Source organism: Cetorhinus maximus, chromosome 11 (genome assembly GCF_964194155.1).
Source record: "Cetorhinus maximus chromosome 11, sCetMax3.hap1.1, whole genome shotgun sequence".
In the NCBI taxonomy this organism is placed as follows: Eukaryota; Metazoa; Chordata; class Chondrichthyes; order Lamniformes; family Cetorhinidae; genus Cetorhinus; species Cetorhinus maximus.
Window position 1 is genome coordinate 103,514,261 of NC_135889.1, and position 14,761 is coordinate 103,529,021.

A 14,761-nucleotide genomic window follows, 5' to 3' on the forward strand; every position below is an offset into this window, starting at 1 on the left:
CTCCAACAAGAGAGAATCTAACCATCACCCTTGATATTCGATGGCAGTACATCACTGAGTCTGCCACCATCAACATTCTGGGTGTTACCATTGACCAGAAATTTAACTGGGCCATCCATATAAATACTTCCGCCACAAGAGCAGATCAGAGGCTGGGAATTCAGTGGCAGGTAACTCACCTGATCCCCAAAGCCTGTCCACCATCTACAAGGCAAAAGTAAGAAGTGTGGTGGAATATTTTCCACTTGGTTATAAATGCCTAGTTCATGGTCCACCGTAATATTTTAGAGGTAATTTTTTGTCATGGGAAGATAAAGTTAACTATAGAAAGTGGAATAAATGCAAGTAAAGCAGTTTAAAGACTAGTACACTTAAAAGGTTGGGGCCATGTTGACTTAAGGGGTTAACAGCTAGGGCAGCGTTTCATCTTGGGGCAGTGCCAGCCAGTGAAGCTAGCTGGCTATTAAAGAGTTGAAATTGCGCCAGTAAGTAGAGGCTAGAGCGCAGTCTCGAAAATCCAGGCAAATTGAGTCTTGGAGACAAGATTGAAACCCTGGAAGGGGTGCAGTCATTGAGGCGGTCCAAGTTGGAGTGGCTTTGAGGAACTTCAGATGCTTGATCTTCATAAGTGAAAAGCTTGGAATCCCTCATAAGCGAGACAGTTTCAACAAGATTGTTTGACTGTGTTTGTTGACGCCTGGGTGGGGTGTTGAGAAATCAATGGACTCTGCCTTTGTCGCACTTGCCGTTTATTGTGCAGTATGGTGTGTTCAACCAGTTGCCTGTTAATTCACATGTACCTCCTATTAACCCTGAATGTTAGAGTATAATATAGATATTGCAAATTGTTTTATCTTTCTGGCTTTGAATAGTAAAGGCTATTTTTGTTTGTTCAAAACCCGTGGAATCTTGCGGCTTTATTCTCTTAGCAAGTGTTTTGAATCTTAAACTTTGTCTACTTAAATAGTTATCGGTTCTTGACCGGATAGTACCAAATATTTGGGGGTCTGGTCAAGGAACATAACTACTTGGCTGGATCAGTGCAGCTCCAACAACACTTGAGAAGCTCAACACAATCCAGGACAAAAGAGTTCACTTGATCAGCACCCCATCCAACACCTTGAACATTACTCCCTCCACCACTGGCACATAGTGGCAGCAGCGTGTACCATATGCTAGATGCACTCCAACTCGCCCAGGCTGCTTCAACCGCACCTTCCAAACATGTGACCTATACCCACCTAGCACAACATGGTGTATGGGAACACCAGTGCCTGTAAGTTCCTCTCCAAGCCACCCACTGTTCCCACTTGGAACAATATCGCTGGTCCTTCACTGTTGCTGGGTCAGAATCCTGGAACTCCCCCGCCCAGCAATATTGTGGGTGTATCTACACCACATGGGCTGCAGCAGTTCAAAAACATAGCTCACCACTACCTTCTTGAAGGCAATTAGGGATGAGCCAGAGATGCTGCCCTTCTCAGCGATACTCATATTCAATGAAAGAATATTTTTCAAAAATGAAATGCAGATGCTATTGAACCTAAACGAATATTGAAGACAGATCCAAAATCTGTAAGCTTGTGTTTCCAACACTTAACAGAAGTCCTTTGCCCTCTCCACTCGTTCTATTTCCTAACCCTTCCCCATCATAATGTAGGTGAGGTGGTCCTTTTTATTATTTGCTCCATGGGCACTATTGATGCTGCTACATTAGCTTACAAGGTAATTTCTAGGCATCCCAGTCCAAATTGTTAAGCATGCCCTTTACTGGTTATTTTGCAGGAATCTGGTTTTTTAAAATAAGGTTTTAGTTATGGATATAATCAGCATTCTAAATAAATCTATATCTAATTATTTGTTACCTCAATTTGTATTCAATAATAACTTGTAATTGTGTAACACCTTTAATAAGATTTGCCCAATGTCTCGGTGACATCATCCAAAAACAAGCATCAGTTTTCACGTGCTGAATGGCTTCTTTCTATGTTATAATATTTAATAGTAATTATGTCACCTACCCCTTAAAACAATTTTAAATTTAAACTTTTAAATAATGAAAATCAGCACAAATAAGCTTAGCACCTTTGTTTTGTTTTTGTTTGGATGTCAGCCGAGAAAGTCCTTTATTTCAGTCAATATTAGTGAAGATATATTTTTAGAAACCAGTTTTTATTCCTAAATCTACCATTCAGACACTCTACGTGAAACAATAGACTTCAGATGCGATTTATGTGTTTGAAATAATTTTGCCTAATTAACCAATTTTCACCAACTCTATGTACCTTTTGGTCGTTTTCTGTCTTGTGTTCTCCGGTTTGGTGCTGAAGAGAGCATCAACCGTACGCCAATATTATTAGTCACACTTTAATCTTGCAGATATTGAAATGGGTCTACAAGTTAGCTTATACCAGGTACTGAAACTAGATGACAGTTAGATGATAAAATTACATCATGTCCCTTCCCAGTACATTCTTCATTTGCTTAAACTACTTTTATCTGTTTTGGCTTCATGCTTTCTCCAAACAGTAATTTATTTTGCTTTTCTTTTCTCAAGCATGCCTTTCATATAGAGATAGAGGTAAGATAAGTTTAACTTGAAAAGCCTAAGGTTTTTTTAAAAATAGATTATCTGAAGCATTCACTTTTTCATCTCAAATACACTAGGAGTTTTTTTTCAACTGTGACACTGCTGCATGAGGCCAATCATTCAAGTTTCAGCATGAAAGAATATGGACTTTTAAAAAAAAACTGTGAACACATTTGACTAAAATAGTGGTATCGTTCTTTTCTGAAAATAACCTCTATTATTACTATTTTGACCGCAGAACTAGAATACAATGCTGCAAATTCTAAATCTCCAGCCTAGCTTTTTAAACTTCAATTAAGTCAACCTCCCTTGTGCATAGCTTTGAAAAACTTTGTTACTGACTATATCCTTCTATGAAGAAAATTATTTTATACAATTAAACAGTAAATTTTCAGAATCCATGTCCTACATCTTTATAGATTCTGAAACATGAGATGGAATCCTCTGCATGGCCCTTCAATTATAAATATATTTTTGTCATGCATAAATTATTTTTGTGATCTTCTGCCCCCCCCACCCTCAACATTTCTGTATTGAATACAACTTGATTAATTGTGCAAAACCTGAAGGTGACAATCATTTTGAAATGCCCCTTTTCAATTGATTAGACTTTTGAGGTCTGTTGAAAATTTTTCCATGAATTCACTCATTAATGAATCATTTTTTTGCTCATAGCATTTGAATTATCAAACTATCCCTCCCTTTCATGTTTGGCTCATTGTTTATGAGGTAGTCAAAAGCATGAACAGTGACTTGTGTAAACAACTACTTGGCTGTGCATGAGAATTTCCCAGTGCACCCTTCTCTCCTTTCTGCTACAAAGCTTTCTTTGCTGTCGTTCCCTACAATACATCCAACGTAAGGGACATATGTAGGAATCCCTGGTATGAATTTGTTCTATCACTTCTTGGTACCAACTCAATGTGCTAAATTGAAAATTAATTTTGATAATATAAAAATATAACAACTATAATGTAATGAATAAGTTGTACCTAGTGATATTTACTGTTAGTATTTCAGGTTTGGGGAATACTGATCAAGTATTGAATTCATGAATTAATATAAATAAGCTACTTTTGGGTAGCAATCTTCATAATGAAAAATTTTAAATGTGAAGTAAATTGGCTAGCATGCAATAGATTTTAAGTGATAGCAGATTTTATTTTAAATAACTTTAAATTATTCACCATTTTGCCTTCAAACTATTTTTAAAGAATTCTAAGGACATAACATTTAGATTGCAGACCACTCAAGCCTCCTGCAGAAAATAAAATTGAGCAGGTATTTAATAGAATTGTTTTGGAAAGACTTCTGATTGTCGATCTTTGATTTGCTTTAATACTCTCATGTGCAGTTATCAACCTGTTCTTAAAACTTTATTTAAATCTTACTTTGTAGGATCCAGGGCCAACACCACCTTCTCCTATGCTTGGTCTAAAACCGTTGCAGTTATTGGAACTTAAAGCTAGAGGGCGCTTTGGTTGTGTATGGAAAGCTCAACTACTGAATGAGTATGTGGCAGTTAAAATATTCCCAATTCAGGTAAAGTGCTTGATTATTCTCTCCTCACTTGCCACCCATGTGATGGCTGGGGAGTGGGTAACTTTTTACAGAAATGCCCTCCTGTATACAGGGCAATTTGTTCAGTAATATTTTACAATGCTGTAATGTTTCTGTTTTTGTAGGACAAACAGTCCTGGCAAAATGAATATGAAATATACAGTCAACCTGGAATGAACCATGAAAATCTTTTGCACTTCATCGGTGCAGAGAAAAGAGGCACAAACATAGATGTGGAGTTATGGTTGATATCTTCCTTCCATGAAAAGGTAGAGTATTGTGGTTTTTTGGAAAAATACTTTTTGGCTGTTTTAGTAATGATACTTAGGACAGATTTGGATTTCTGTCGATAGTCAAAAGTAATTGACTTGGCTACAAATTAAATCATTGTAACCGTTCTAGCACTGCAGATATATTTTCTCTGGATACTGGTAGGCTCCAAAACTGATCATATGCTCATTCAGCCTTATAAGCTCGGCACTTAGTCAAGTTAGCTCCTTGTTTTGGTGCATTTAAAGGTGGTAGATTGATTGGGCCACATTAATGATGCCTTCAGAGGTGGTTTTCAACCATCAAAAAACCCCTATTTGAAAATTAGGAGTCAGGAGAAGACCCAAAGTGAATAAAGTTAATTCAATCTTTATTGCTATAAAAGGAATTAATGCTTCAAATTTGGATAGAATTTTATTTTACAGAGCAGAGAATGGGATTGATGGATAGAATTAGTGATTTGATTTTCTTCAAGTAGAACATGAAGGTAGTAAGGTGTTGGCTGTAGTTCAGTAAGTCTTAAGGTATTCATTGTTTTGGGTAGTTCAACAGTAAGTATTTATTAACTACTAGAAACTACATAGGCACTGTAAAGGTCCAAGCTAGGCTATGTCCAACACTACATTGACCCTTAGGTGTGGGTCATGTGTTCTCTTACATCACTCTGTTGGAAGTACTTACTATGTCCTATGTTAACCCTTTATGTGGCAGACCCTTATACCACACCTTCTCCTAAGTCTTTACCCAAGTTATCCCAGTTTACCCCACGTATTTACATCATTACTACTATCCCATCTCCCCACCTCATTTCTCTGAATTCATAGGTTCAGGTGGCCTAGAGGCCTTATAACCTTTCCATATCTTGTTCTCACTATTGTTGGAAGAGTGGTAGGCCCTGTCGCTGCAGGTAAACTTTGTTGAACTGGAGGTTGTTTTGACATCTTGGATGTCTTTTCATCCTCTTTTTCCATTCTTTGGCACTGAATCGCTCTTCATCAATTCCCCAATTGTAGTGATAGATAGCGGTTGGTTTATCCCGCTCTATACAGGGCGGAAGAACTCTGGACTCGTCTCTATTGTGTTTTTTTCCTCTTTTTCCTTCGTGTGGCTCGCCATGGCACACGCTGGGATGGAAGATGACTCTTTCTGTCATTAGCGTGTGAGTTGGTAGTAAGCTCACCTTTGTGTTTGGTTGTGTGGTGTGCTGTCATCAATGGATGGCTGCTACTTGGTTCTAGCATTGTTTGTAGCACTGTCGTGTTGGCTGGGGATTGCAGCATCTGCTCTGCGGTCTCAGGGTTTATCTCTCCAACTAGTGTCGCGCCAGAGGTTGAGGCTCTTCAAGCTACTGGTTCCCCCCTTGACTGTCGTCTACCTGAGGTGCCATGGTAACCATCTGAGTGTGTTGGCTGGTCTGACCAATGAGGGGTTTCTGGCATCTGTAATGAAAGTGGACAAACCTGCTCTGCAAAGTGAGAAGACGATTCAGAGCTGAAGTCCTGGCTGAGAGAATCTTTCTTGTTAGATCTCTCAGGAACTTGCAGTTCTATATAGTTTACGACAGTGGTTCATTGACATCTTCTGCCTTTTAGAGGCGATTCAGGGCTACACAGGCATCTCTACTGGAGAGAAAAAGACTGGTTATGGATGACGTACATCAGCTCGAAAATTTGTTTGCCGCCATACCTTAAGGGTTCCTGAATCATGCCTGTGACCAAAGGCCAGATTCCTCCAAGCCCATAAAGTGGTCTGAAGAAGAGTCATACGGACTCAAAATGTTAACTCTGTCTTTCTCTCCACAGATGCTGTCAGACCTGCTGAGTTTTTCCAGAATTTTTTGTTTTGTTTCAGATTTCTAGCATCCGCAGTATTTTGCTTTTACCATAAAGTGGTGTGTATGTTGTTCATAGCCAGAGTTGTCTCGGCTGCGATTTTTTGTCTGATAGGACCGTAACATTGGCATCCGTATCCAACTTAGTTTGTGAGATGGCCATTAACCGAGATGTCTGCATTCCAGAACAAAAATCCAGGATATTTCACCTCGTCCAAGAAATTTGGTTGTGTGCCCTCTTGGTATACTGTCTCAACCTTGTGAATCCTCTTGAGATCTTCTGTGTGTTATGGCATTTTGGCTTTGCAGAGCTTCCCAAAGCGTCCTATTCAGTTACATTGAAAGCATGGAAATTGCTGGGCATTTCATGCCTGGGGGGTGTTTTGTTCCATAGCGTTGGCATGGTCGCTTTACTGGTCAGTTATGGTGTTGCTCTCCTCCTCCAGGAGTGCCCCTGTTTCTATGCTGTTTCACTAACTGGACAGTAGGGTTTACTCTGTACCACGGTTTGCTTTCCCTCCTTAAAAAGGATCTGTGCTGCAAATGGATTTCAGATTACTTGACAATCTGGATGGCTTTCTCAAGATTTACACCTTCCTTCGCTTGAAGTATGTCTGATAGAGCGTCATCCACCACTCATACAACTAATCTTACCTAGTTCAAATTTCAGTTCACTGTAATCACAGCTTTCAACCATTCTGTACAGGTCGTTAATGAAGGAGTCGACAGGCTCTCTTGGCTGCTGGATACGTTTATTAAATTAAACCTTTTCAAGGATTCTGATACTTCTGAGGTTAAAATCAATGTCGAATAGTATTAAAACTTCACATTTTGCAGATGATTCGTTAATTCCTTGTCTAGCTATTATATTGTTGGCTACTGGGCCTACCTAATAAAGCAGTGTGTTAACTTGCTCAGCTTCTGCCTTTTTATCCAGACCTGAAGCAGTCATGTGTCTAAGGAATTTCTTCCTCCAAAGTCCCAATTTTGTGATTGACCTGGGTCTTGAATAAGTCCAAATTGATCTGGAAGAGTGGATTTCTGATCCATGGAAATCCAAGATGGCACCTCTGTACTCTTCTTCACAAGAGGCTGAATTTTATGCTGATCGGGCGGGCGCGTGATGATGCCGGATGAGTGTCCCAATGCCATCCCGTACTCATGCGATACTTTGGTCGGTGGCACGCATGGGTGTCGGAGCCGCACCCGTCATCAATTAAAAGACCACCTAAGGCCATTAAAAAGGCAAATGATCAAGATTTCACATTGCCCATGCGATTTCGCATTCGTCGCATTGGCAAAATGGGCAGGCGGGCAACTGACATTTTTGCAAAAGCTCATCCAAGGGTGGGCTAAAAAGGGTCTGCAGCACTGCCATTGAGAGGAGATTTGGAGATAGTTTGCTGGTTGCCTATTGGTATTTGGCAGCTTCATCTCTGTTCAGGGCTTGTTAGCACTGTTAGCATTTCTAGGCTGCATGTGAGGACTTATTGGTGTCTCCAAGGCCCCCAGAGGATTTTGACCATGTGGAATGTTCCAGGTAACAGACAGCCACCTTTTACTCTGGTAATGGGGATTGTGGTCTCTGCTGTTGGCATCTCCTCCTCCTGAGGAAGAGAGGCGCAGAAGGGGGAGGAGGCCAGGTGTCCCTATGCATCATAACCAGGGGAGCAACCTGTGGAAAGAGAGGCGCAGGCACAAGGGGCGCAGGGCTGCAGGTAATCCAAGGTGGAAGGGGCCGCAGAAGACACCACTACCCTGCTGCCAGAGTTTACAGGCAGTGACGCAGCTACCTCAACATGTCTGAGGTGCAATGCCGAAGGAGGCTCAGTCTCTCTGGGGAGACTGTGACCTCCATTTGTCATATGGTTGGGCCTGAGATCACCTCTGACTGTGTGGGTGGACACCCCATGCCAGTGGCTCTGAAGGTCACAGTGGCCCTCAACTTCTATGCATCCAGCTCTTTCCAGGGATCAGTGTGGAATGTCCCAGTCAGCTGTCCACAGTTGCGCCAAGCTGGTGGCAGAATCTCTGTTCAGGCGGCTCATGACATTTATTCATTTCTGTACGGACGAGGCCAGCAAAGCTGAGCAAGCCAGAGGGTTTGCAGCAATTGCTGGGTTCCCCCTCATTCAAGGTACAATCGACTGCACACATTGTGGCCATTAAGGCGCCAGCGGATGCCTTTGTCAACAGGAAGGGATTCCACTCCATGAACGTGTACATAGTTTGTGACCACAAAACGCATATCCTGCAAGGCTGAGCAAGGTACCCTGGCAGCTCCCATGGCGCTTACATCCTCAGACACTCCCAGGTACCAAGGCTCTTCAGTGCCCCAGCTTGGCTGGATGGATGGCTGCTGGGTAACTAGGGCTATCCGTTGAAAAGGTGGCTTATGACACCTCTCTGCCACCAAAGAACAGGGGCAGAGCAGCGTTATAATAGGAGTCATGCCTCCACAAGGGTGGTGATGGAGGGGACCATATGTCTTCTAAAGATGCGCTTCTGATGCCTGGACCATTCAGACGGAGCGCTACAATACCCCCTAGAGCAGGTGTCATTGATCGTGGTTGCATGCTGCGCTCTCCACAATCTGGCGCTGGCAAAGGGGACCCACTGGAGGAAGAGAATCTTGAGGCAACTGCACAGGCCATAGAGGATGAACCCATTATTGAGTCAGAAGAGGAGCATAGTGAGGAAAGCGTTGAGGGTGTGGAGGTAGACCCCTGTAACCTTCAGGGAGGCAGAGACACCAGGGATGCCTTCATCCAACGCTCCTTCAGCTAGGATGTCAAAGATTTGCTCCCATCTCATGCCAGGGCTGCCACCTCCATCCTGGATGTCTGAAATGCCCCTGTCATGTGAACCCAAAGTCCACTCAGTGCCTGTGCAATAAAGTTCAGAGCCACTCACGTCCAGCATCACATACTGGCGTATCCTGTACCAAAAATAAAATGTGAAGCATACTCAGGCAATCAGAGCAAAAGCAAGTTTAATGTTGTTGTCCCATTCACATCACATTAACATGACCTTTACTGGTGTTGATGTCCAGACCAGTAGATATATAAACCAAACATAACTGAACAGAAGATCACCCATGAGCAGTCCCTCTTGTGCTCATGGTGCCTTAAATTTTGCAAGTGCTGTATCTTGTTGCCCCCCCTCAGTGGCAGCGGTATTGGAGATGGCCTGCTGACTCTGGTGTCTTGTTGGCCTTGATTACCTTAGCGGTCGTCCTCTGGCCAGTGGAGCCTGTGATGGCCCCGCCTGGGAGGGAGCGACCAGTGCCACAGCTGGCATTTCCCCGGTCATCGCAGCCTCATCAGATGCAACGGTCATTGGCAGAGGGGCCGAGGAGCTGCAGCCATCATCCGGAGCGCCCTAAGAGGAGTCCGCAAAGACGACAAGCAGGTTGTGCGCCAACGTGAGGTTGCTCTGAAGCTCCCTGCTCGCCATTGGACGGGCACCTAGCTGGGATACTGGGTGCCTCACCCATCTCCCACACTGGCACTGACCATCTGAGGTCATTGCCTGTGTGAGGGTTTGCAGGTCCGAGCGCAGCCCCAGGAACCCCTGATTCTGTCCCTGGAACTGCCTCTCCATGAGAGTTGCCACTCTCCCATTGGAGGAGGCAGTGTGCTTGGCCATGAGAGGGTCAACACAGTCCTTATGCTCCGCATGGACTCATCCACAACAGAGACCATGGCATGCATACCCTCATGGATCTCTGCCAGATCCTCCTGCACATCCCGCTGGACGTCCAGCATCTCCCGTCTAATGAATGACTCCAGTGGCTCATCATCTGCCTTTAACCCAGCATTGTCCTGGTCTCAGGCAGCCTTCCGACTGCTGGCACCCTGGATAGTCTCTGCCTTCACCTGCACCTCTAGCGAGTGTGAATTGCCCTCACCAATGTGCACCAAAAATGTAGCCAACAATCTAATGCCCACTGAGGTGCTGGTATCTGCACTGGTGCCTGGTTCAGAGTGCAGTTGTGATGCAGGCGCAGATGAAGCCTGGTGGCCCTCTGGCGTCGGGGTGGCCCTTCTGGTTGCTGAGAATGAGTTTGTGCTGGCGAATCTAAGGGAGAACAAGGATATGTCATTAGTTAAAGTCACCACTCTGTCACTGTGCATGCCAGACACCCTGGTGAGACAGTGGAGATCTGCCTCATGGTGTCATTGTTTTTCAATGATCAATAGGGACTCCAGGTTTGAGGCAATTAAGAGACAACACTAGAATGGTTGCGCAAGCTGAAACTCTCACCTCTGTGCAATGCGCTCTTATCTTCGTTTGACATCCCTGCCTCTCCACGACTCTCCAGTTCCAGGGAGTCCTCAAACTGGTCAGCAGCAACAGGTTGGGCGGATCTCTGCCTGTCCATGACCTCTCCAATTGGTTATGGCTTGTCTTCTCCTGAAAGGACAGAGGAGCGTTGATTAGTCCACTCTCTACCTGCAGCGCCTTAGCAGCCTGGCCGACCCCACCTGAGGAACACCTTGCAGGGCACATCTGAGTTGTGGCCCCAGAGCCACAAGGCAATTAGTCCAAGCTGCCAGGGCTCACCCCCTTGGCCAGGTCTGGCATCATTGACAGTTGGCACTCGGACTCTAACATCCCTGAACTCCACGTTGGGACGGCCAGTCCTTAACACTTCACCACATGGACCCAAGCCAACATGGTACTCACCCTTCCTGAGCGCAGTAGGTCATTGCCGCACAACGTCATGGCTACTGACCTGGGCTGCTACCTCCTCCCAGGTGTGGTGGTCTCCTCCTTCTATCGCTTGATACAAAGGTGTCTGCCCTGGCATCCACCTACTCCAGGACAACTGCGAGGCACTTGTCGAAAACCAGGGGCTCGAGTGCCCACCCGCCCTACCCTCTTGCCTGGCGTCTCCAGCCGCTGCCAAGGCCATAAGAACCGTCTCCGCAAAGCAGACTGCATGCTTCTTTACCGGCAGCTGATGGTGTGAGATTCAGTGATGGTAATGCTATTGAACGTCAAGGGGCAATGGTTAGATTCTCTCTTGTTGGACGTGATCATTGCCTGACACTTGTGTGGTATGAATGTTACTTGCCACTTGTCAGCCCAAGCCTGGATATTGTCCAGGTTCTTGCTCATTTGGACATGGATTGCTTCAGTATCTGAGGAGTCGCGAATGGTGCTGAACATTGTGCCATCATCAACTAATATCTCCACTTCTGACCTTATGATGGAAGGAAGGTAATTGATGAAGCAGCTGAAAATGGCTGGCCCACGGACACTACCCTGAGGAACTCCTGTAGTGATGTCCTGGAGCTGAGATGACTGAGCTCCAACGACCACAACCATCTTCCTTTGTGCTAGGTATGACTCCAACCAGGGGAGAGTTTTCCCCCTGATTCCCATTGACTCCAGTTTTGCTAGGGCTCCTTGATGCCATACTTGGTCAAATGTGGCCTTGGTGTCAAGGGCAGTCACTCTCACTTCACTTCGGGAGTTCAGCTCTTTTGTCCTTGTTTGAACCACGGCTTTAACGAGGTCAGGAGCAGAGTGGCCCTGGCGGAACCCAAACTGGGCATCAGTGAGCAGGTTATTGCTAAGCAAGTGTCGCTTGATAGCACTGTTGATGACCCCATCCATTAATTTACTGATGATCGAAAGTAGACTGATGGGGCGGTAATTGGCCGGGTTGGATTTGTCCTGCTTTTTGTGTACAGGACATACCTGGCCAATTTTCCACATAGAGTAGATGCCAGTGTTGTAGCTGTACTGAAACAGCTTGGCTAGGGGCGTGGCATGTTCTGGAGCACAAGTCTTAAGTACTGTTGCTGGAATATTGTCAGGGCCCATAGCCTTTGCAGCATGTCGTGCCTGCAGTTGTTTCTTGATATCACGTAGAGTGAATCGAATTGGCTGAAGACTGCCATCTGTGATGCTGGGGACCTCCGGAGGAAGCCGAGATGGATTATCCACTTGGCACTTCTGGCTGAAGGTTGTAGCAAATGCTTCAGCTTTATCTTTTGTAATGATGTGCTGGGCTCCTCCATCATTGAAGATGGTGATAAAAGCAAAATGATAAGATAAAATAAAAGATGGTGATACTTGTGGAGCCTCCTCTCCCTGTGAGTTGTTTAACTGTCCACCACCATTCAGGACTGCAGAACTTAGATTTGATCTGTTTGTTGTGGGATCGCTGAGCTCTGTCTATCTCTTGCTGCTTATGCTGTTTGGCATGCAAGTAGTCCTGTGTTGTAGCTTCACCAGGTTGACACATCATTTTTAGGTTTGCCTGGTGCTGCTCCTGGCATGCCCTCCTACACGCATGATTTAACCATAGTTGATCCCCTGGCTTGATGGTAACAGTAGATTGGGGGATATACTGGGCCATGAGGTTACAGATTGTGTTTGAGTACAATTGTGCTGCTGCTGTTGGCCCACAGCACCTCATGAATTGTCTTGTCTTGAGTTGCTAGATCTATTTGAAACCTATCCCATTTAGTACAGTGGTAGTGCCACATAACACTATGGAGGATATCCTCAATGTGAAGGCGAGACTTCATTTCCACAAGGACTGTGCTGTGTGGTCACTCCTGCCGATACTGTCATGGACAGATGCATCAATGGCAGGCAGGTTAGTGAGGATGAGATCAAGTATGCTTTTCCCTCTTATTGGCTCCCAGAACACCTAGGGTCATACCCAGTCTAGCAGCTATGTCATTTAGGACTTGGCCAACTCGGTCAGTAGTGATGCTACCAAACCACTCTCGGTGATGGACATTGAAGTTCCACCACCCAGAGTACATTCTGCGCCCTTGCCACCCTCAGTGCTTCCTCCGAGTGGGGTTCAACATGGAGGAGCACTGATTCATCAGCTGAGGAGGGCGGTATGTGATAATCAGCAGGAGGCTTCCTTGCCCATGTTTGACCTGATTCCATGAGACTTCATGGGGTCCAGAGTCAACGTTGAGAACTCCCAGTTCAACTCCCTCCTGACTGCATACCATGGTGCCGCCACCTCTGCTGGATCTGTCCTGGCATTGGGACAGGGCTTACCCACAGATGGTGATGTCTGGGACATTATCTGTAAGATACGATTCTGTGAGGGTGACAATGTCAGGCTGTTGCTTGACTAGTCTGTGAGACAGCTCTCCCAATTTGGCACTAGCCCCCAGACGTTAGTAAGGATGACTTTGCAGGGTTGACAGGGCTGAGATTGCCGTAGTCATTAACAGTGCCTAGGTCGATGCTGGGTGGTCCAGTTTCATTCCTTTTTTGTGACTTTGTAGCAGTTTGATACAACTCATTGTCTTGCTAGGCCATTTTAGAGGGCATTATAAGAGTCAACCACATTGCTGTAATGTGGGTCTGGAGACACACGTAGGCCAGACCAGGTAAGGGTGACACATTTCCTTCCCTAAAGGACATTAGTGAACCAGATGGGTTTTTACAACAATCAACAGTGGTTTCATGGTCATCACTCCAGAATTTTATTGAATTCATATTCCACCACCTGCCGTGGTGGGAATCGAACCCGTGTCCCCAGAGTATTACTCTGGGCCTCTGGATTAGTAGTCTGACGACAATACCACTATGCCATTGCCTCCCCCTGAATACTGTAGTATTTAACTTTTTTCACAACTTGGGTGGTCTAGGAATTCTAAACTTTTAGCTCACCCCTGCTAGGTCTGCTGACTCTGCATAATTTGGGCATGGAAGCTGAACTTCCACAGGATTCAGTGGAGTTTTCTGCCACAATGAGGCATTTCATTTCTGCCTTCAGCTTCCAAGCCTTTCATTGGAGCTTTTCTCTAGTGATTTCCTCTTGCTCCTTCGCTTCTTGAGCTTTTCTTCAGGCCAGAATACTACTTTGATTTTTCCTTCAGTTTTCCAAGATTTTAAGTTTCTTTTGCAGTCTCTGTGAGGTTTTGAGTTGCTCCAGCCATTGCCACCATGTTGTAAGGTGTTGGGTGTCGTTTGTTAGATCTTAAGGTATTCGTAGTATTGGCTAGTTCAACAGTAAGTATTTATTAAGTACTAGAAACTATAAACATAGGTATAATAAAGGTCCAAGCTAGGAGCTGTCTCCATGCTACTGGACACTACGTACTACTCCATGCTACATACAACACTAACCCCTAGGTGTAGGTCATGTGTTCTTTTACATCACTGTGTCGGCGATACTGCTAATCCTTTATGCGCCAGACTCTTATACTACAATACTGTAACAAAGCCAATCCCTGGCATTTTTGTTATTCATGGAATGAGGATGTGTTAATGCCTATCCTTAATTGTACTTAAGAAGGTGGTGGTGGCGAGCCATCTTCTTGAACAGCTGAATTTAATGTGGTAACCAAAGTACTGTTAGGCAGGGAGTGGGAGGAATTTGACGATGAAGGAATGGTGATGCATTTCCAAGTCAGGTTGGTATGTTTCTTGGAAGAGAACTTGCAGGTGCTGATGTGACCATGCACCTGCTGTTCTTGTTCTTCTAGGCGGTATAGGTCACAGGTTTGGAAGGTGCTGTC

At 44.8% G+C, this 14,761-nt stretch overlaps 1 protein-coding gene across 1 annotated transcript in view; it reads left to right on the plus strand.

Moving 5' to 3' along the window:
• LOC144686799 (activin receptor type-2A) overlaps positions 1-14,761 on the plus strand; it is a 168,394-nt gene that overhangs the window by 128,194 nt on the left and 25,439 nt on the right. The window contains exons 5-6 of the mRNA XM_078552515.1: positions 3,989-4,132; positions 4,276-4,419. Coding sequence (XP_078408641.1) covers positions 3,989-4,132; positions 4,276-4,419 — 288 coding nt within the window. The remainder of the gene's footprint in view (positions 1-3,988; positions 4,133-4,275; positions 4,420-14,761) is intronic.